The 24031-nt window shown below is 39.0% G+C and overlaps 1 protein-coding gene across 1 annotated transcript in view; it reads right to left on the reverse strand.

The window, feature by feature from the left end:
• The window catches only part of ANO4 (anoctamin 4), a 228143-nt gene that overhangs the window by 12164 nt on the left and 191948 nt on the right, over window positions 1–24031 (reverse strand). Inside the window, 8 exon segments of the mRNA XM_074165392.1 lie at window positions 517–659; window positions 4133–4230; window positions 6784–6841; window positions 7910–8021; window positions 10582–10618; window positions 14293–14457; window positions 17102–17242; window positions 23154–23236. Of these exon segments, the coding sequence (XP_074021493.1) occupies window positions 517–659; window positions 4133–4230; window positions 6784–6841; window positions 7910–8021; window positions 10582–10618; window positions 14293–14457; window positions 17102–17242; window positions 23154–23236 (837 nt within the window).

A 24031-nucleotide genomic window follows, 5' to 3' on the forward strand; every position in this document is an offset into this window, starting at 1 on the left:
TTCAGCAGGGGAGTTGGACTAGATGATCTATACGGTCCCCTCCAACTCTAAAAAAATTCAGTGAAATTCAGTGAAATTCAGTGAAATTCAGTGAAATTCAGTGAAATTCAGTAAATGTGAGGTACTAAATGATGGTGAATTTTGAATATAAACAAGCATACACGCCTGTGCCGTGCAGTTTAAAAATAAAAGCCCAAGGGAATATCCTTTAGTAAGTAACGGCAAAGTTCCTCAGCAATGTATACAGGTGAAGAGGTGGGCTCTGGTTTAGAAAACAACCTTTCCCACACAAAGCCAGAATGAGAAGTATTTCATAGATTGCAAGGTTACCAACCAGCAGCAGTGTGGTTGGCCACATTGTTTTGATTTGGTTCCTACAAACTCACTCCCATTCCTTGAGAGTGAAAATAATTTTGCAGCCTCTTTAGCTTCATACAGCAATAGTTAAAAGAATACACCAGCCCGCAATAACATTAAAATCTAGTGAAAGAGAGAGAACTAAGGTCAGTGCCATACTCATTTCTAGGTATTCATCAAAGAGTCCGTAAGCATTCATAGGTTGCAGATTGTAGTCCTTTTCCCACTGTGGGAAGCTTGTTTTTCTCTGTGTGCCATACTCTTGTCGTAGTTTTCTCCTGGTCCACCAGTTTTGAATTAGCCTACATTTTGAAATAAATTAAAGAAACAAGGTGAAGAATATTATTAGCTTTTCATCGCAAAACTGGAAGAGGCTAAGTGCGCACAACACAGCTTACAAAATAAGTTTCCCAATGCACAGGAAAATAGAGCATTAGTAATACAGGTGACTCATGACACAGTGTAATAGGTATGAAAACAGATACAGCTGATAGACTGTAATTCAGGCCTAGATGTGGTTAAAATAGAAGAGGGATATTGACACCTTTTCGTTACTTATTTACCTTCTTTTTCTCTACACAGAATGGCAAATTGCTTCAGGGCCTATTTATATGGCAGAATGCAATGCTGTGTGGAGATAGCTGAGCTCTAATTGAGAAATCCGTAAATAGAGTGCTAACGCTTTCTGTGTGTGAGACGACATCTCTACAGGGCTCTATAGTGCGCAGGGGTAACAGTCCCTGGGTAGTCCTGGAAGGGAAAAAGCAACCTTAAATGGTACCTGCTGACAAACATTCAGAGGAACAAAGGACAGAAAGAAATGTGTGGATTACTGACAAGACATGATGGCCAAGAAATATAATAGCTGACAAAAGAGTTATCTCCATCTCAAGAAGTGGGGAGCTGTACCCGACTTCAGAGGGAACATATTGTTCCTTAAGAAAAACATGTAGGAGCAATGTGGGAGGCACTGAGCCATAAGGGCAATGAGTGCTCACGTCAGAAATAAACACCTTTGCTCCTCCAGGCCAGGGAGTTGCACTGGTTTGGCCAACAAATGACACGAGTTACGGTTAGTATAGACAGCAAAAATTGGCCAATTGGATGTTTTCTTCAGACTTAGAGATGATTTTTCAATTCAGGCCATTTACCAGAGAGGTTATAGCTTTTTCTGTCTTCCTTAAAGAAGTATAGTTGCAACTGAGCGCAGGACATTAAAAATCTAGAATTCAGAAGTGCAACAAAAAAACCTAGAAGTACATGAACTTCAAGCCAAAATTTGGAAGTATGAGAAAATATGAAAATATTTGGTTTTGTCAGCTTGCAGCCAGTCACTAGTGTATAAAAAGGCTAAAAAGGCCTGTGAATGAGACATGGTTATGATTATAGGACAGTTAAGGGCACATCTTTGCAGTCCACAGCACAATTTGGGACTGCCTCTCCTGACCTGCCGATGAGAAAGTGGCAGGACTGAGAACTGAATTCCTGCAAAGGCAGCAAATTGAGGGGTGACATGAGTGGGAGACTAATACGCCAAGACAGATCCTGGTTAACTTCCTCTTTTGTGAGAAAGGAAACCCATAAGCAGTGTTACTAATATTGAAGGTCCCTAGTAAAGTTCAGAGAGATGTCTTTTTCTGATTTATATGCGAGCAAAATGTGAGCAATGCAATGTAATGTGGTTTTAATACGGGTATATGTTCTTCCTCCAAGAAAAACATCAACTTGAAATTGCAGTTTCCCACCTCCAAATGAAGCAGTAATTTATACTTCGTTTCTTAGTTTTTGCAAATATATCTATGCAGGAGAGAAGAATGAAGGCACACTTTTTGAGGTGATGTTTGTATGAAGCCAAAGCACCACTCTGACATGCCAGTATTTGTATTAAAAAAGTAACCACTAAACAATCTATGTTCTAACACAAACCCCAGGGCCTCTTCTTTAATATCTTTGAAACCTAATTTTTAACCATCAGGCAAAAATTTCAGAAGACAAGACAACGCCACATGCATCAGTGAGAGATGTGATGGCATGTGGCGGGGTTCCTGTCACCAAGGAACACCTGGTGGCATTTCTGACTTGTCCCGCGTGTCTCTGCAGTCGGTGTAGGAGCACATTCCTGCACCTGAGCCAGGCTGCCACCCTGAAATGGTGCAAAAAACCACTCTTCAAAACAGGATGTTGGTGCTCCTCTTCTAGGGCTGTCTTACAGGGAAATGCTATCTGCTATCAGTTTTGGCACTGCCTGGTACTGGCTCTGCCTGTGTCTTCTCAGGCAGTGGCCAGCATATGGGTGAAGGAGCAGTGATGTTCTACTACAGGTTGAAGGACTGCCTCCAAATCCTCTGGCCATCCACACAGTGTTTGCTCTGACCATGCTTTTAGCAGAAATGTTTTTTCCACACAAAAGGAAATGCACTTGCCTGCAGCACTTAAGGCCTAGAAGGTTAACTGAAAGGTTTGGAGAGCAAATACATCTCTTATCATAATAAGTTGAAGCATCTCGCATTGTTGTGACTGTGTGTTTTGTGTTGTGATTTTCGTTGTGACTCTGAAGTGAAGAGACTGACTTCACCCAAAGCAGTTTATTCCCATTAAATCACTTGTTCTTAAACAATCTCCTCCTATCTCCTTCAGTCACCTTCTTTAATCCTCTTCTGTGCTCTTTGTTAGGTTTTGAAATCCCTATTAATAGGTAGCAGAAAGATCTAATGAAAACTGACAAAAGAGGCAGGGTGTGGAAAGAGAAGGATCAATACTGCTGCTGCTGTTCCCTCCTCCCCACCCCAGCTAATTCCTCCAGCTGCAAAATCCTGTCAAGGAGCACTGGGCACAAACCCTGGAAGAGAGGGAGATAGCGAGCTTTGAGTACCTTTGTTACCAATTTCTCTGTGCATTTAAATCATTTACTCCGTTCTCATTACAGCTAGATGTGATGAGCACTGAGGCTGCCTGAAATCACTGCTGTGACATGTTTCTGCAGTTCAGGGACTCAACTCTGCACTAGCTCTGCTGTGGATCCTGCAGCGAAGCAAATCCCTCTGAACTTTGCAAGGGCAAACTTTCTGACAATGTAAGCTCTCTCTTATGTTTTCACACTTACTGATTTTCCTTGATGACCTGCCACACTGTCTCTAGCATCAACTGTCAATATTAATCATATTAAACATGCTCATTAAATACTAATCAATAAGAAATGAACCAATAGGAAATGAATAATCGTCAACCTTTTTAGCTAGGGCATAGCTCCATCATACCCTGAAGATCACCAGGGAACTTGCCTATATACCAGTCAGTACATTTTTCTATCTCTGAGAGTGTATATGCCAGCAGTGCATTTTTTCCAGCTCATACCTGCCCTTTCAGGCATCTTTTATCACCCAGCAAGGAGAAATCCAATTTAGAACTTACTGGCATAGTGAAAAATGATACATATGATATTCCCTGTGTAAGGAATACAGCAGTCCTACAGTTATTTTCAGGGAGTCTTAACACAGAATACAATTCAATGAAATAATGTATTTCTAATATAATATTTATTTGTTAATATTTATATTACATTTTCACTTTTGCAAACCATGTCCAATGTGAAAAAAAAAACCAAAACCATCTATCTGTATATGTCTGGAAATTTATATAAAGAGTTTTGTATCCTATGGGGGATTTTCTATTGTAATGACTGCTGTATTTTACTTTTTTGTAACTGGTCATAAGGAAAGCATAAACTAAGTACTCTTCTGTGACCTATGGAAGCATAAGCAATATATTTACTTACGGGTAGCCCAGTTCCATGAAATTATTCCAGGTCTGCTTTAGCACCATTATAATACCCATTTGCATACAGAGATCAATAAGGCATCCACTAGGGTGGCACTACAGAAAAAAAGAAACAAAAGGTTAAACAGAAATAATTCTGAGTTTTAAAGCATTTCTTAAAGACTAGAAATTGATATTAGACAATTTACTTAAAGGAAATTAAATGCCATTCTCTTCATTTTTAAAAAAATATAAACTCATGGGAGCATATGAGACTGTATCATACCATGAGACTTTTAAGCCTATCATCTAATTCTCTGCAGAGGTCAGAATCAGCTGAAACCAATGCAATTTTCACATTAGAGCCTCTAATATGTTGTGCAACTGTGGGTAGGACAGAGGCAAAGGCTACTGAATTTCTGCAATGATTTTAACAGTTTTTGGGGAGGCTGACTCTGTATCAAGTCAAGGAATGAACAGAAAATGCCTCCTGGCTGCACAGGAAAAGAGTTCATGCCTAGAGGATAGAACCAATACTGTTTATTGAATACTATTTAATGTATATGACTGAGTAGACTATGCAAAGCTGTTCTCTTTTTGAAGAACTAAACATCTCTAACTGTCAAACAACAGCTTTTGGTGTCTCTTGCCGAGTGCTTGCTTCCTTTAGCAGTGGCTCCAGACCTTGAAGAAGTGGTGCTGCTTTTAGGAGAGATGCTCAGCTAGTACAAATTTAGGTAATTCTACAATTTTCCATCTATTGTTGGAATAAACATAAAAGGACAAAAAACTTTCTGTCCTCAAAGAGCATTTTGCACAATTGTTTTGTGGATCCAAACAGTAGAGTCCAAGCTTCATTGTTAAATCCTGAGTATTACAGATAAGTTGAACAGATCACTGTCATAGGACTGGAACTATTTCTCTTTAACTTTTAGGGAGGAAAAATTAGTTATGACCTGTAACAAAATGTGATGTGTATTTCTTATACATACTGATTTATACTCAGAACCTGGGTCCCTGCTGAGGTTTGTGTTGACCTCATTCAACTTCTCTTTAGATTAACAGGGTGGCAGATAATTACTGGGTTTTTTTAAATTAACTCCTCTGGAATTATTATTACATCATCATCCTTCTGTTATTAGGAATCAGTCACATGAGCCAATATAACCTGAAAGAGCTAGGTAGAGTATTAATGAAGTAGCAATGATGTTATAACCATGAAATCACTGTTATATAAATTGTGGTCTGAATATGCCCACAGACACTGGGCTAGACTATATCATGTTATTAAATGTCTTACACTTGACTTCATTCAACAGATGAAGAGAGTGTTATTGGAGGGATATCTGGGATAATAAGGACTATTAATAGTAGCTTTCACGAGCAACTGACCCAACCTGTAACACCTCGCTGCTGCGCTTCCCTCCCAAACCTTGTTCTTTGTTCTTCCTGTCTCTACTCCTGCAACTGAGGTTCTTTCCCTGTTCTCTGATGCCTCTGTGAGATGATTCAGCCCAGTAACTCATCAGAAAACTAATTCAGCCAGAAAAAGAAAGTTTCCTGCTGATACAGGGAACTGAATAGGCTCCTCATAGGGTTGGACAAACCAGAGCCATTGGAGAGGAAGAGGAAGGAGAACACTTCTGGGGAAAGGCTCAAAGGAAGAGCAGAACTGTCCTCTTTTGGCAGCAGCAAGCTGTTAGATCAGCTCGGCCCCTCTCCAACTTTGGAGGGATGTTCAGTGAATTTCTGTCTGCTCATTTATCATTTTTTCTTTCCCTTAATGTACAGAATTCACTACTTTAAAATTAGAATGGCTTTTGTATATTATTCCTTTTTTTGCTAGTGTTTAGATATGACCTCTATTAACCAAAATATTTATGTATTTGGAGGTATTTGTAAATTCACATTGGCCATATAAGATCTGAATTTTCTACTTGCCATTTGTCATGTATTTGCAAAGCTGTTTCAGTTTTTCAGCTGTGAAGCAGGAAAGAAACCATGGGATTTGAGAGTGCAAATAGCAGCACTAGAAACTACATGACTGAACCAGAAACTGCTGCTGTTCACCTCCAAGAACTGTCAAATGGGTTTTGAATTCTGAATGTATTTGCCAAAAAAATGGAATTGGCCCTTGAGTGACTTGCAAAACCAATCCCTCATTGCTCTCCAAATCTATTTGGTTTTATAGACGTGTAACATTATGCCAGTAGCTCTTTGGGGAAGTTTGTTCAGTTGTTTATGTCAATCTTCAAATACATTTTCTGTGTCTGGATTTCTAAGTTATCCGTTTATTATTTTAGCTTGCTGGTCAGCAAGGCTGGAGAAACTGAGAGGAAAAGTTTTGTTAGAAGCAAAATGTCACCAGATTCATATCTGACTGATTCATATCAAGGATGAAATATTTCCAATGTAAAAATATGAGTAAAGTTTAAACCATTTGATACCGCTATCCAAATGTGATGCAAACACTGAAACTTCTAGCACTGAAAAGGGCATACATACACCAATATGTAGATATTTTTGTAGCAGATGGTAGAGTGGAGTTAACAACTGAAAACCCGATAACACACTCAAAAATACCTAGACAGAGTTATGTGTCTGCCCCTGCTTGTGTTCACTGCATTTGTGGGTAGTAGAGATATCAGTGTGTAGTTAGCGAATGCTCACCTCTTCCAGTCTCCACCGGTTTATCAGCCTTAAGTAGGCACCAGGGTGTCCTGTAAATCTTTAACACAGGAATATACATCAACTATGTTGTATAAGCAATCTGTTCACAGTAGTAAAAGAAAGCTCACACTGTTGTTTTAATCTAATGTCATCTTAGTATGATAGATATAACTATAAAAGACATTATGCTGCAAAAAAAAAAATAACTGGGGCATTCCTGGAATAATTCCCATGTAGGGCTAAGTATATTTTTACTTCCAGTTTTATATCAGTACCAAATACTCTTCCATTGGATATTCAGCATATGCAGAGAAGAGAAAAAAAAATGAATAAAACTGTTTATGTCAGTTTGGAAAACGGCTTTCAAATGCCAGTCCATTTCCTTACATCATAATGTGGGCTGTGATATCTGCTTTTCTGTGAAATCAGTGAAAATGTTACGTTTTCGTTAGGAAAACATACTTTTCTTACTATTCTCCCATGTTTTCTGCCAAAATGATTCCCACAACTTCCCACATACAAATAATCCATACCGATGAATTCTTCTACTCAAGCCTTCTCTACTCAAAGGCTCTTCTTTCACTTTTAGGAGGCTTGCAGGGAGAGACATACAAATATATACATATATATTTCACTTTCTGTGAAAAAACCCCAACTAGTAGCTCATAATTCCCTCTTAACAGTTCAAATCATACAATAGAAGCACCAAAGTATCCAGGCAGATGGACTAGATGATCATTGTAGGTCGTCCCTTCAACTGAACTATTCTATTCTGTTCTGTTCTATTCTGAAAGAAAAAGACACAGTGTTATTTACTTACCTGTAAAAATCACACGCATAAAGACAAGGCAAAGTGATCTGCATGTATAGTATTGTGGGATGCATCAGTTCCCAGAAATTGTTAATAGTTAGCATAGAGCCAATACGATGCTAGGAAATGAAAACTACATGTCTGTTTCTGGACTTTTGAAAGGAAAATAAAACTTCAATCTGTCCTGCTTTGCTCGTATGGAATTTGCATTTTGAGATGTGTGATAATATGGTCCCATTTTGTTTCATTACAATCAATTTTATTTCTTCTCTCTACTTCATTTTGCATATATGGGGGTTCAGATCTCAATCCTACCTTCCAAGGAAGAATGCTATATAAAAGGTAGAGCTGTTCAGATTGACAAACTGAAAAAGAAACATTTTCAGAGTGAAGCTGTTCTCCCACTCGGATTCAGTACGAGGCTGCTCTGTGAAGAAAGAAAGCACAGTTTGAGAGGTTTAATCAGATTAAAAATTTCTCTTGGCACAAAGGCTGCAGGCACCTATCAGAAATGGGAGAGCATTTGTAAATTAGCCTGCTGATTTCAAAATATAAGCTGACAGAAGAAATTGTATCCAAAAAGCAGCACACAGCAAGCGAGCTTGTAAAGACTCTTAAAAATCTCCTCAGATATCTGAATATGTATATTCCCAGGAGACTGTAAGAAAGTGGTTGAGATAATGTGTATATTAAACATCCCTCCTGGATTCCTGTGTACTTTACAGGCTCGGGGTTTTCTCATTTCCTTTTCTGCAACCTACCATAATGGCATTGGCAGAAAGCACCCCACTACGAGCAATGTAAGTGCCTTTTTATTAGAGATGTCACACTGAACTGGAGAAAATCCTCCTTGTAATTCTGTTTCATGGATTTGCCCACCATGCTGTCACCTAAGGACTCTACACAGGTATCAGTGGAGTGCCACAGCATGATTCCCTTTCCTTGCCCCAGGGAGCTCATCACAGAAGACTGAGAAAAAAATATTTTGCAATGGATGGGGTAAAGCAAATGGGAAAGGGGAAGACATATTCTTCCCTTCAGGTAGGCCCTTAAGTCTCCACCTAAAGAGATATCCAGACAGAAGTTAACAAAACAACTTCTATGCCAACACACAAATACCACATCCTGGAAATACTTTTCCATTGGCAGGAGCTTCTTATTAGTTAACCGCTGCTGTGAACAGGAGTAATCAGAGAAGTGGAGGTACTAATGGTGACTCTGACTAGCACAATGTTAGCACTCATACTACTTCCAGATTAAAGTACTGGAAGTACAGAACTCTCTTTGGTTAGAGCCACCCCACCCATGAGGAAATAGATGCATCAACAAAACCATAAACCAGACCATAAATTAACTACTGTGCTAGTGATTTAGAAATGCCTGTCAAGAAACCCAAGTTTGTGTGTATGCCAGTACATACACATTTAACTAAGCAGAAAGAAATGAAGCATTGTAGATTTTTTTTCGTCAGTCTGTCAGAAGGACAAGTTTGACTTTAACAAGGTTGCTACAGCTGAAACTTTGCTCATATGCCCATCAGAGACAATGGCAATGCTCTGAAAAGCATGGATGTGAGCTCTGAAAAAGGTCATGTAAAGGCAGAAGAAGGACATCCTGAATGTAGCTTTGCTGCCAATCCCACTCTGAACTTATTACACTGATAAAGATCATTCAAACCAAATCAGCTACTTAGGCCATCAGAGTAAAAGCCACAAAACAGTCTGAACACTATCAGAAGAGCTTGACCCACTGAGTTTTCATACAAGTGCTTTCTGTACAGGCTACAAGGAGCAGATCTACCTTGATGATAACCTGGCAGAAAGTAATCAAGCTTCAAGGTCTCTAGACCATATCTTACTGTCCCCAGGGTGTCACAGGGAGTAAAATGGTATAGCCTGTGCAAATCACATACTTGAAAGTCATATTTTTCAACTGTAACTAGCAGGTATGTTCTCCTTGGATAAGGGACGGCAAAATTATTTTAAATTTGCAGCATACAAATGAGGACTCAGTCTAATAAGAAACAACAGAATAAAATGCTATTTTACACAGATGTGCTTTGAACACGTCAGCTATGACTTCCCACACATAGAAAAGCCCTGACACTAGTTAAAATCAGCTGTGTGTTTCCTCTGAGAAGACACCAAAATCTGTCCACCTGGTCCAAAATACCTTACTGAACATCATCAATGTACACAGGTATGCAGAAGCTCAAAATAATCTCCTCAGACCACTTCTACGCATACCATACTATGATTCCTTTAATAGGCCTTCAGCAAGAGTCTCATTTCAGGCTTCTTGACACTAAGGAGCCCTTGCCAATTGCCACCAACTACTGCAATCTTTGAGCATGAACAGGATCTCCAGAGACTCTGCCTAAGCCATGAATATATGAGTGATGGCCTGTTGTTACCACAGTGACAGTACATGCTGTCCTTAGAAAACATGTTCTCCTTACTCTAGCATAAACATCACCTTACGGATGAGCTGAAAAGATTAGAGTTTAGGTGTTGGTAAAGCTGATGAGTCATCTAGTTATTTTCCTTCCAAATTACTTCCCTTCTTAAAGGCATATATTTGATAGTCAGTAACAATAAGCACCTTAGTTTCAAGCTATAAATTTAGCTTCCAGAAGTGATTCCCCCATTTCCAGGTCTTCACAAAACCTGGCGATTGTGAATGCTCAGTCTCTCTGAAAACTCGTCCTTTTTCTCCCAGGGTAACAATTTGTTTACCTTCTTACAAGGTAAGGGGTTGGAACAAGAACCAAGCACAGTAGGTGGGTGATTGTTGTCGCCACTGATTGAATGTCACTATAGTTTAGTTTATATATTCCTTTATTATAAACTTAAGAAAAACATTAATTCCTGTAGACTGCAAATTAATCAGGGTTTTTCAGATTTATACAGACAGTTTGAATGCTATCACAGTATACGAACGAAAAAATCAGGACAATGTCATTCAATTTTGTATTCAACATTGCTTACCTAAATTTGTCAGGAAAAGAGCAACCTTTTCATACAGCTGCAACAGAGAAGAAACAGCCTCTTAGTTACAAGACGAGCTCAAAAATATAGAACTGCTTTCTAGGTAGACTAACTGCTCTCACATGTTAAATCTGACATCCAGATGATGTCTATGATGTTCTGATAATGATGAAAATAAAACTATATAGTAATAATACAATAATGATATAATCAAACAAGAAAGAATAATATTTTTAAAGCTTATACTCAGGTCTTTTCATCCACAACATATGGAGAACAAAAATGCTTTCACTCTCCCTATTTTACATACACAATGAAAAAGGGTCAGATAACTTTTCCAAAAATACAAAGCAGAACAATAGCACAATTGAGATTTTTGTTTTAGCTACTTATGGAACATTTATCTCACAAAAAAAATCACCCTAGTAAGAGCATGCTCTGGTATATTGGGTATTTTGGCCTTTTTGGTTTTTTTGGGGATTTTTTTGGTGCTGAAAGACACTGGAGAGACAGGGTCACTTCAGAGAAAGTCTTTAGTAATCCCCACCACCAGACCCATTTCTTACTATGAGTCAGTGACATTGTTCTACATCCTAAATGGTACTTTCTGCACTTAGCGTATACCATGTTCTCAAACTTCCCAGGAGACTGCTAACTTCAAAAAGTTTACAAAGATTAACTTGGAGGGTTTTCACAATTAGTATTTACAAAGAGGTTTTGAACCTATAAAGTACATCACCACCAACATCCGTATTAGTGTAAATTAATACAATGACTTCCATTTGCTTTAAATTATTCTGGAGCCTGTTCCTAAACAATGCTAAATGTCCTTAATTCTCACTGATGCCTACAGGGATACAAAGCTCTTCATACTTCAGGCTCCTCATACTTCAGGCTCAAGTACTTACTTATTCCTAAAGTGCATATCAGCAGTGTTTCTTTTCATTTGCAGTTATCCTTATAAACTCTTGCTTAAATTGAGTTATGTACAATTTACAGATCACATTGTCTGCTTAAGAACTGAAGCCATCCTGAATTATCTCATCTGTGTTAACAACCAATTCTTGCTTAGAATAGCTTTTTGCTGCCTTTGGAGTGAACAGTTTTGTTTCAAGTAATGGAAAAGGTGGTTTCTTCTAGGTTTAAAAGCATCTCTTAAGGGCAACTGTAAAAGTGCTAATTGTTTGGTCGTTTATACCCTGATCCCAGCAGGGAGTGTGCTATTTTATATATGTACATTGCTCTGAAGAAGGGGGTATCAAACTGTATTTTGTTGCTATTCCTTCTGGAACAGTAAGACTGTTTTAGAGATTCTGTTAACAATGTCTGGATCTAATTATCTGCTACTGCAGTTTATTACTACCAGTTCCAAGGGGCTTTGTTTAGGATCATGATCTGTTCTGTTTTCATATTTTCTATTCGTGATATCACTGGAATTAACAGTTTTTATTAACCTACATAAAGCTAATGATTGTTCCAGGCTGCAGGGTTATCTGGCAAACATTATGCTTGAAGGTCATTTCATTTTGTCAGGATGGATGTGTCAGCGTATGTACCTAGGTCTCAGAGCATCCAGTCTGGAAGTTACTTGTGGTCTAGACCTCTCCCCTGATGCTTAGAAAGGTTGTCAACTCACATCAGAATCACTGGTGGTTTTCCAGACTTCCTAGCAGTGAATTCCCCCCTACTGTTATAAACGTGTTGGTCCATTGTGGTTTTATTATTGTAGCTTTGCTTGCTCTCCGGCTACTTTTCTTGAGTCACAGTTTGTAGAGGATTCAACTACCTGAATTGCTCCTGGGGAATTTTTTTTTTTTTATTATTTTCAAAAGAAATCCCACTACTGTCCTTCAGTAAACTACATTAATCCATCATGGGAAGTGAGGGATTATGTTCTTAAATGCTTCTTTTGAAAAGCTCATGCAGTTTCATATTTTGGGGATCTTTTGTTTCCATGAGTTATATCCAGATCTAAGGCTGTGGTGTTTATTGCATGGTAATGAGTATAAGGCTTAAGAAATCCGTCTTTGCAGTGCTCTATTTATTTGATGTATTTTAGGAAACAAAACAAAGTTTCTCAAAAGGCACCTTCAAGCCATCTTCCATTATTTTAAAAATTTCTCTAAGCTGTAAAACTCTGAGAACTAAATAATTTTGTTTGTGCAGTATTTCTTTGTTCCCGCTTCACTGCATATACAATGACTTATACTGAGAGCTTGGAAATGGATGTTGTACTGACATAGATATATATAGTTTTCTTTTTATTTCTTCTGTGCTTATTGTGTGCTCTAGGTGTATTAAAGAAAACCCCCAAAAGCTGCAGACAACACACAATAAATCAAAAATAACAGAAAAGAAGAGAGCTCTTGGTACAAATTCAGAGAGAATAACATCTTCCACATCTTCTTTCTGCCCTTTCTGAGCCTATAGTCCCACCTTAGGAAAAACATAGGAAAGTCAACAGTTCGTGATAGACTGTCCTAGTCACCTATGCAGTCTTGCCTATGCCAAAGGGAGAAGTGAAGTCCTGCAGCAAAGCCTCTTGAAATATCCTGCTATATAAATGAGGAGCTGTTAAAATTAATTTTTAGATGATGGAAATGCTTGGGTATTGCACAGCAAAGAAAGTAGTCTCTGAGCTAGCACTTGGAAATGTACAGGCCTGAAATACCATCTTATACTTCCCCTAGGAGTTAAGTCAGCATATCTCCTGGAGCAAAGCCTAATATGTTTTTTGCAGAAGACACTAGCTACTGAGCGGGCAGAGATACTCCGCCCTGGCTCCAGAACCTGGATGATTTGTAGGTTCATCCTAGAGATGCATTCTTATAATGTCAGTTGACAAAAGCCTGATAGTAAAAGGCCATACACCTCTTGCCAAGAGCAACTAATAGAAAATATATTGCTATCACAGCAATATACCTGTATATTATATATATACACATATATATATTTGTGTATATATACCTATATATCAGAGCAGAAGTACCTGCATCTCGATGGAATTTCCCATCTAATCTATGCTACACTGTCTTACTGGGGCCGTTACTACATAGAAATTCAATTTTTGTCTTTGTCCCAAGTCTGGTTCCAAACCAATTCACAACAATAACCTGACCTCAGCCAGCTAGACCTCTACAATGCACCCTGACCATGTCTCTTGAGTACCCTGGCAAAGGCCATCAGCAGCTCATGGAATAAGTCATGTCTGCTTAAGCCTTGTGAAGTTTTCAGCCCAAGGGAGTTCTCCTGCATATAGACATTGTGTCTGTATTTGCATATCCTCACCAGTAAACTACTGTGAAAACTGAAGCTGGAATTACTTAAACTAGTATAAATAAGAATTAAGACTGGCCACTGTATTTAAAAAATAATATTAAAACGCTAATTAAAAAGAAGAATATTAATGGACTGAAACCTGGAAATATATGAAAGGAAAAAAAAGAGGCAGAGGATAAAACGGGAGTATGGACATGTCTCCTTAAAATGTTTTTTAGAACATTCAAACACGTTTTACGTAGTGTTTTGGGTTTGCTATTGTACTTTACATAAATAGTGAATGATGTCCATGAACAATAATGCCATGTCTGGCTTAACAAGATGCTCCATTCCTGCTGAACGAGGAACCAAAAGCATTCGGCGGTCTGCAGACCGAGATACCTACTGTTCTGATGGCTCAGGTATAACTTTGGATATGTTGGTTTTACTCACCACATTCAGTAGCATGATGATGCAAAAGTTGATGCACACTGCAGTCCCTGTAGTTGCAACCTGAGAGTTATTCCTGATTAAAGCCCACTTAAAGGCAGCAAAAGTGCTGACAGTCACAACACGGTAAATAACAATGCCAAAAACAGCAGCAATCACCACACAGATCTAAAGGAAGAAAAAATCAGAGAGAAGAACCTGAAAACTTTCAATAGAACAGGAGTTTAACTTCTCCCTGAAACTCTGAAAACTAAAACAATTAAAGACTTGAAAAATACATCCATTTTAATTCCAGATAAAGGTTTCAACATGAATATTCTTCTTACTGTGAAATCCTTTTTATTTTCCATAATGCAAAGTATCTTTGAAATCATATAAAAATAAATTTTGGTTTTAAACATTTTCTTCAAAATAGCATTAATGTGGGAAACAGTGTTGCCAGCTCTCAGAATTAGAAAATTTCCTTACATGTATGTTCTGCAATGTGCAAAGGCTAGCCTCAAGCTGATGTCCCAACTTGATGGTGCCATATTTGAGATGCATTTTGTGCTTTGATGGACTTTACATTTACAGGAAAAATGTCTCCATTTGTAAACACTGCCTCAGCATCAACCCTGGAAAGCTACCCTAGCAAGCTGTTTCTTTCTACAGTTCTGGAACGATTCTATCTAGGGAAGGTAACAAATTCAATTGCCCTTGTAATTTCTTCTCTGATGAGACTTTCAGCAAATGTGACAGTTAAAATGTGAAAGCCACACAGCTGAGCCAGGCTGCTGAATGACTTGGTGTTCCATATACAACAGTTGAGCACTAAATGACAACTGTTTTCCATTGTGACCAATTTATGCCACAGTTTAGCAAGCCACCTAAAGGACAAACAGTTGGGAATTAGTATGGGTGACTCATCTTATAGAAACTCTGACACAGTACCCATTAGCTACTTTATTAGATAAGGAGAGAGAGTTTCTTCAGTAGTAGACACATGATTATTTGCAAAAGATAGGTGTATTCCAAAGTTATGCATAGACAACGTAAACCTATAAAAATTGAAGTATATCTGAGCTAATTGAATGGGAAAAATGATTTTTAAAACACTGACTGCTAATCAAGCTGTTTTCATATTTCATTAGTTACAAAATTGATTGACATAATCCCAGTGCAGAAGAAAAAGAAAAGTGTGTGCGAATGTGAAGGACTGTCTCTGGATTCCCTGCATAGTGTTGAGGTGAAGAACCTGTTGAGCTTTCCCTTCTTAACAGGAAATCACTAACCTGATTGAAGCTGTATTAGTAACTGCACCGTGAGTGTCAATGATGTAAAATTTTGAAAACTGCTCTAACTTGAAGTTTTGGTAAGGATATATCTCCTGTGCTTAAAGCCGTAATTTTTAAGGAATATTTTACGTAAATGGGGAGAAATTCAGCATTTTTTCTAACTCACTGGAAGCCTATGCTATACCAGTGATACAAAATATCTTCAGTGAAAATAATCCTTGTCCTGTTTCAAGGACTGTTATGGGGACAATTTGTGGTGCACACAGTTCAGAGCAAGGCTACTCTCCCTGGCACTTTGAGCAAGATCTATCACTAGGCTAAGAAGATCAATGACTGCCTTTGCAAGGGGTAGGGAGTGACAGCTGTCCCCCTTCAACATAAAGACGTAGGGAAAACATGCAAAATGTTGCAGGTGTAGAATCAATTCTGAGAAGAGACTGCAGTCCTGAGCAGATACAAGTATCTTCAAGGGCTGAGTCAGACAGTATGTTGGCTCCTCGTGTCCAGTGTTTCTCTGTGCATCTTTGTCCATCCATCTAACATACCAGAGCACAGTTCAACTCAATAATATTCTTGCCTTTCTTGTCCAAGACTGCCTCAAACAATTTTGAAGCCATCAGCTTCTTATAAGGCCTCTGCCCTGCTCCCTCCTATCTCATTCAAGCACATTCAAGCACAAAGTTGCTGGGCTAGCTCACCTACCTGCCTCTCCACAGCTCCCCAAGTTACACACATGTATCACTTTCTACCCTCCTAGAAAAGCCCTAGTAAATTCCATGTGGGTCTGAGTTGATGCAAACTGTATTTTCAAGACCAGTCCTACCACTGCTGTTGTCATGTGAATAGCAGCAAACAGCAGATTCAGATAAGTTAGAGGATGGAGGCATCTCAGCAGAAATGCGTGCAGCGCTCTGTTAGGGGAGATTTCGCTGCTGCATTTAGTTTTGCACTTTGGAAGATGGAGAGATGCCTCATTTTGGACGAGAAACATCGGTTTCTCCATTTCAATTGCACTAGGAATATGAAGCCTCTTTCCTTACCTTGGCAATACACTGAAAAACTAGAGATACTAACATCATTAAGCACTCTAGGCACCTTAGGTTCTCTGTAGAGTCTACAAAGAAGAACTGCCTCTTTCACGGCATCTCTCCCCGTCACTCTGCACTGTCTACACAGGGAGGGCAAAGAAATCAGGGAATTAATTCAGACAGCTGAAGCTGGTGCCTAAATGTGATAGCATCACTTTTCTGGCATGTGTATACCTACATATAGCCTTATGTGTATAGCTTTAATAGTACTGCTGAATCTGGATATCGAAGGAAAGACTTAACCAAGTGTGAGACTCAGTGAAGAGTGAACTAGTGCAGGAGTTTACAGAAGCTCAAACGATTTTCTGTGTGCAGATTTTCAGCCTGCAGTAAACATGCCAGAGCTTATTTCATTTTCAAGCAATCATATCCAATATCCCCATACTCTCTCAGCAAAGATAATGTTATTTTGTACTTTTTCAAGTGGTAAATAAATAAAAGTTCTCAAACCATAAAAAATATTCCAGATGCAGAAACAATGAGCCTGCTGCATTTGTCTGCAAATGCTTGATAAGGCTCTGGCTTCCCAGATATGGGGTTCATTCGTTCTTTCTTGGAGTACTTGGCTTCAAACTGCGGACGTATTTCCTCCTAAAGAACAGACAGAAAATGTTCACATCAACACAGATAGGAAAGATTCTGTAGGAAATTTCAGAGCATTTATCAGATCAGTGTTACTGGGAATTACATCTTTGAATTAAGCAGCTGGCACAGCTACTATAAAAGCTGAGCTGGGAAATCAGGTCTCCTTCATGAGACCTAGAATAAATCACCATACCCATAAAACTGTACTGGAAGTATTTAGTAAACTCCCCAATTAGCTACTCATCTAAACAGTAGTTTTTCAAACTATGTGGCTGTAAGCCAAATCGTTTTAAGGTTGGTACCATGGAGTTTTCCAGCCTGGTATTATCCTATTGATACTGGAATTTTACAAGAAAAGGAAAAGGAAAAAACCCAACGGCTCCTTTTTCCAAAGCCAATTGCTGTTTGCTAGGTAATTGGTTACCTTTGTGTTATCAGCAAAAGTTTCTCACCATTTGAAGAAGGACCTGTGCCATCTAATATTGCTCAATTCCTTCCTAACTTGCACAACATTATTGGAAGGAACGGCTTTCAGCAGCAGCAATGTCAAGTCCTGCTTTGTTGTAAGAACTGTTCTGAAATGAAACCTGGGGATTTCTTAGGACGAGGCTTGGTGACATCTGTTTACAGCCTTGTCAGAAGACAGGGTTCACTCTCAGTTCAAGTAAGACGTCATGGTTTTCAGCTGCAGTACAGGTACCCCACTGCCCTGCCATCTAGGAGGTTCACTAACAGCCATGTGTCCTGTCTGACAGGTCTGACATCAGGGATGCTGTTAGACAAAAAAGAAAGCACCAGGCTGCGAAGCCGGACTCTCACAGCTGCTGGCAGTCCATTAACATTAGATGAAGTTTTACACTGCTCTGATGAATGCTGGAGAACTGGCCCACAGTATAGCTGGCTACAAGGGAGCACAAAGGCAGCTATGGACTGTCTTTGCCGATTTCCCACCAAGCCTTTGTTGTGCATTTCTTTGTAACAGCCAAGATCCCAGCTGACCAATTTCAGTCACTTCCAGTCCTTCAACTGCATTTAATTGAACTTTGACTGACTGAAAGTTGTAAATGACCAGACCTAAAATGACTGCATTGAAAGAGGTGAATGTTAATTGCTCATACAATTCTTTAGAATATGAATAAAAATAAGATATTTTAAAATTCTACATCCTTTTTATAAAATTTCCCTGGGGAAAAAAATAAATAAATTCATGTCTCATTCTCATTCTCTCAAATATTGAAGGCACTTTCTCCATACAGTTAATTTCCAAATTCAAGCAGCAACCTGGTAACATGGTATTAAAAAAAAGTTAAGGGGCATGTATGCTCAGCTGCAAAGGCTAAGCGTGTTTCTGTGGAGGCAGGGTAACACCTTGCTCTTATTCTACCTTGCTCAAGCTGTTCCTGCCATATCAGGGCTGAAGGCTGCTGAGGAGACCATAACTGAGCAAAAGAAACAATGCAAGTAGTATTCCTGTGTGCCCAGGGACATGCAAAAGGACAGTGTGACGGTGTTGAAGCAGGGCACTTGAGAATTGCACCCTGTAGATTGTGCAAAGGCTCTGCCAGCTGACTTGCTGAGTCATATACAAGAAACCCTTTCTTCTCTGCAGCTTCCTCTAAGCCAAGGTTTGGTTATCTTTTACAATCTGCACTATAGGGAATTCCTTATCATATCCACCCATCAGTGAATCTAAGTGTCTCCTACAATCTCCCATCAATTCAGATAATGCAAATGCTATTTTTACATACATATCTCCACACAAAATTGAAACTATGGCATGAACCTTCAGTACCTGTTTAATGACACTCAGCAATGCTGAGTGCAGCTTGGGGCAGGAATTGAACAGTGCTGTATCTGGCTGAGGTTAATGGTATAAAGGAAGTGACACTGAAGACAAAAAAAGTACACTGTATATAGCTACAGAAGCCATATTTCATCTGGGACTGCCAGGAACTCTGAGCAGTTGTTTTCTTGTCGCACACTCAGCCAAGACCCAGGTACTCTCCATGTGTCCAACCTTGCACCTCATTTACAAGAAAAGGAAATTCAGATATGGAGGGTTGAAAGACCAAGAACACATGCAGCCCATGTCCCCAGCCTGGGGCACCTGGACACTGCAGGGGCTGGGGCATGCCTTCCGTGGGTGAGAAGATAAAGTGGTGAGGAATTCACAAAGTTGCATATCTGAACAAAATGAATTCTCCTTCCCATCACTCTTCATTGTTTCATTTCTTCATCTCTTCATTTAGAACAGAAAAGTGATAGCAAAGTGACAGGAAGCCTTATAAATGTTTCTTTTTTTTCCAATCTATTGTTGGTAGGAATTAATACATTGCCCTCTGTAACAAAATCTTATTGTTCAATTTGACAACGAAAATTAAAGCAAGCGAAAGCTAGACATGGCAGAAAATGTTAATAAAAATACCAATCTTCACTAACAAAAGCTTGTGACTTAAAATGGTAATTAGAACTCTTTAATTGATTTATTTGAAATAGCTAACAAAGGAAGTTGGGTGATTTTATCCAGTGATAACTGAATGGAATATAGAGAGCAAATTTAATTAGCAGTGATTTTATTAGAAAGTAGTATTTTTAGGAGTAAAATTTTCACCTTATGGAGACAAAATTCTCACGGGCATCACACTGACGTGTATAGCTTCATGATCAAACTCCACAGGATGTGTCTTTTTTTCAATCTACATAAAACATACTGTTCTCCTTCCTTCTCTTGTCAAACATGGATCATTCCAATTCTTTACTCACAGGAGAAACCACACTGATTTCTGGAGTATCAAATGTGGATTAATGTGCACTGCCTCAGGCCAGATCTTTCTGCGCTAAAAGAGCTACTCTAAATTTATTTGTGAAATATATCCTTTTCTTTCAGGAGGTTTCCGAGTCCTTCAACAGGCGAATTCTTGCAGGAGCCCTATCCTTCCTGGTCCTCTATATCCCAGATGTAGAAAAGCGATTTGTAAAAGACTGAAAACCAGAATCCTGATCATTGGGACAACGATAGCACTCCCAGAAGTAAGTCTCCTTACAAAGCCGGTGGTTTGCAGGTCATCCTGCTTTCAGCTGAAGGCAATGGTAAGTAAGGGGTGGACTGTGAACCACAGAACAGGAAAATGATCTCAACACTTTTTCACCTGGGACACTTGCTTCCATAGCTGTGACTGTCTCAGGGACAAAGTCCTGCAAAGACCCCAGTGCCAATGAAAAAGTGAAGCATTCGATACTCAAGAAGAGGAGGCAGTGATCCATAGAGCTGACCTCAAAGCAAGGACGTGTCTGAGTTGTGCAGTAAGTATGGGCACTGGCAGCTGTAGCATCTTCAGAGAAGACACCTCTGGGAGACAATCAGCTCCCACCCTTGGGATCCCACTGAACGCTGAACAAAGGAGGAATTGATGCCTCAAATGCCAATGAGATACTGATGTTCTGATGACTGGTCACATAAATCTTTGAGAAGCAGCCAGTTGAATTACAATTGGCATCTTTAATCTCTAATTTGAAAGAGAAAGGTACTATATGGCACAGTTTCTGAAAAGGCTGCTACCTCCTGCTGTAGAGACTTATAACACTCCCTCTAGAACTGGGAGAAGATGCTCTGGAGCAGGTATACTCACAACTGCCCCAGGGCACCTGACTAAGGTCTTGTTGACAGAGCTCACTGGAAAAAGCCTGGTGTGAGAATAAAAGACCAGCTGACCATCAGCAGGGAGCAGGTATCCGCTGAAAATTACAATCATGCATATGTTATCCTGCAGGCCAAACTGAAATAATCTGCCAGTGGAACATAATCATCTCTTATGAAAAAACAATGTTATTTGGTAGACATCATAAAATAAACACAACACATTTCTATGAGGATAGTTTCAACTACCAGAAGCTCTTACATGCTTTCTGACTGGAAGAGGAAAAATCTAGCAACTCTTCTCTCTTCTGTCTTTTCAGTGTTTATTCCAGCTAAAGGTTTAGTTGCATAGACCTAATAATGCCCTTCAAGAAGAGCTTAGGAAGAGAGCAAATCTTCCATGGGAAAACTGTCCTCCAGGCTCTGCAAGAGGATATGCACTTTCAGTAGTAGCAGCAACGTTGCAAGCAGAGTTGTGGGCATGTGCATGAAGAAGAGAAAGAAACAGAATGGGGATCGATCCTGAATGGTTTGGAGCTTTTGTGCTCACACCTGAGCAAAAGACTCTTCCAAGCATTACCACAACAGCCAGAAATCACTTAGTTTTATTACAGGGGTGTGTGTGTGTGTGTGTGCAAAAAAAAAAGAAAGCAAAAAGCAAAGCATCTGTTAAGGACAACTTCTTTAACAGGATATTCAATATTTGTAAATTAACTGATCATAAAAAATTAAAAAATTCAGGTGGATGGGTTTATAAATCAGCATAAATCCCAGATCCAGGAAAGTTAAATGGTAAAAGGTGCAGATAAATAGCATCCCAAATTATAAGCATCTGCAAGACCAGGCTTCCTGGGAAAAATATAAAAAGGGCCTCATACTGTATTTGCTTGTGTATTTTCTTAGATGACCTGTAATCCTGACTTGGAAATTGCATTTTGGTACATCTGTCTTCTACCTTAGGTGTCAGCAGCAGTGGCTTTTTTCCAATTAGCCATGAAATGACAAGATCACTGCAGTTCAATCCTGATCAATGTCTGAACCTCAGGCAGAACTATCTCAGTGTGGTCTCTCTGTGACTTGTCAGCATTGGCAAGAGCAGGCTGTTAATCTCAGGAGAGTTAAATCAGTACTAGAGTGTTTTCTACATAGATGAAAAAAGTCCTCAAGTATCACCAAGGCTTGACAGCATATGTGCACAAATAATGATGTTCCTGTTGCTATAAAGAAACCAATTTCCAGATGTGTAAGTTATTTCATCTTATGTTCTTGGATTATTTTCTTAGTCATTAAGCATTAAAAAAAAGATATCCTACCAGCAATTGAACAACTGTACTATTTCATGGCCTCATTGAACTACATTGCCTCATACAGACAAAACTCCCATAACTCAGAAGTCTGTTTCTTTGCTGGCAAGACTAATGAAAAAGAAATTCTTCCACAGAGGCAGCAATATAGAAGTTCAACTGCTTTGAGACCACCACAGCAGGCTCTTACAGTCCCTCCAACAGCTTCAGGATAGTCTCTGGAGAGGAAGGACAACAGACTCTGTGGACACCTGTACATTCAAATCCCACTTGAACAGCACTTTTTCTGCCATACCCACTGAATCTTGTTTTTCTCCTGCATAATAAAACCTTCTAGTTCCACTTAGACCTCAGCTCTCAGTCCCAAGAGCATGATGCTTCTTTTTGGTAACCACCACAGAAGAAGGTTAAGGCTATTTTTCACTGCTTAGTTTCCTCTCTAAGGAGATTTCCTCTACAACAGAGGATGAATTAAGTCCTTTTAGTTGATTCATCTCCCCCAGTCTTTCTGCAGCACTGTATACTTAGGTAACCAGCACCTGAACATTCAGAAGCTGGTACAAGCCTCACAAAGCTTTGTCTCCATCAATATTCTTAGTGGCTATCTAAAAGAATAGATTAAAGCCCATTTGCCAAAATTCATGGTACTCTGGGGTGCCAAGAATTTCCTTGGATGCCAAAGCAAAATTTGTTAGCTTCCCCCAAAGTGCATTTTTTCCCTGAAGTCTCCCACAATGACAGCCACTGATATGTTGAAATTAATTTGAATTTACAAAGGTGTAAAAAGAGAGGACAGTTTGGCCTGTGGAAAGTTTCTTCACATTCCAGAGGAAACTTCTGAGGAGAAAAATGCTAATTTCCTAGTTTATGAAGATTTGAAGAATGAATTGAAAATAAATCCAACACAAAAACATGCTTACATTTTAAACAAATCTTTGTGTATTAAAGATTAAGGAATACATTTTTTTATACAAACCTCCTCTTCTTCCCAGTCTATCAAGTCCCAGTCATAAGCGATTACTGCTCGCCGCCTTTTCCAAAACTCCAGAAAAACAGTTGCTATAGCAAATAGAAAAAAATACAAAATTGTTTTTAAGTCAAGAAAGCATTAACGACTATCACAGAACTGTTGAATGAAGCTGCTACATTATTTTAATTTCTTTGCATAAATGGGTTCCTTTGAACAGCAAATCATGCTGATGATCAAAACTGCTTTCAAAACGCATTGCTTTCTAAGGATTACTTTGCCTATTTCAAGTATGATTGAGGCTTTAGAGATTTCATTTAGTGCTAAATGAGAAAGTTTAATTTCTAACCAACCAAGAGAGGACTCTCAAAGAATAAAATTGTTCCCGTGAGTCATCATTACTAGATATAGTAGATTTCTGATGAAGCTAAAGGTTTCTTGGGGCCATTGTAGATAAAACAGTAACTTTCCTTCTTTGAAGACCATTTACAACACACAGAAACCAGAACCCAAAGGAAGTACATTACAGTGCGTGGGCAAATCTGTAGAGTACTACTGAGGAAATGGGAACTTTTGTCTTACACCATCCTAGTGCAGAGAATTTCTTTTACACTACATGAGTGTGTACATGTGGTGTGGCATTAACAGCTGACAATTAAACATTCTGTGCTGTACAGCCCTTATTGACAGAGTTCCAGACAGTATAATATGTGACACATGACTATGCTATACATGACTGTGCTTGCATTTTGTGATGGAAAGAACAATCAAGGAAGCGCTCAGTCATAAAATCATATGTTCATGTTCCGGAGATTAATACTGAGCCTGTTTATGGTTACAGGTTTTCTAATTTTTTTTTGGTCAAAAGAATGTAGAAGCTGCCTAAA

This window comes from Numenius arquata, chromosome 2 (genome assembly GCF_964106895.1).
Source record: "Numenius arquata chromosome 2, bNumArq3.hap1.1, whole genome shotgun sequence".
Taxonomy (NCBI): Eukaryota; Metazoa; Chordata; class Aves; order Charadriiformes; family Scolopacidae; genus Numenius; species Numenius arquata.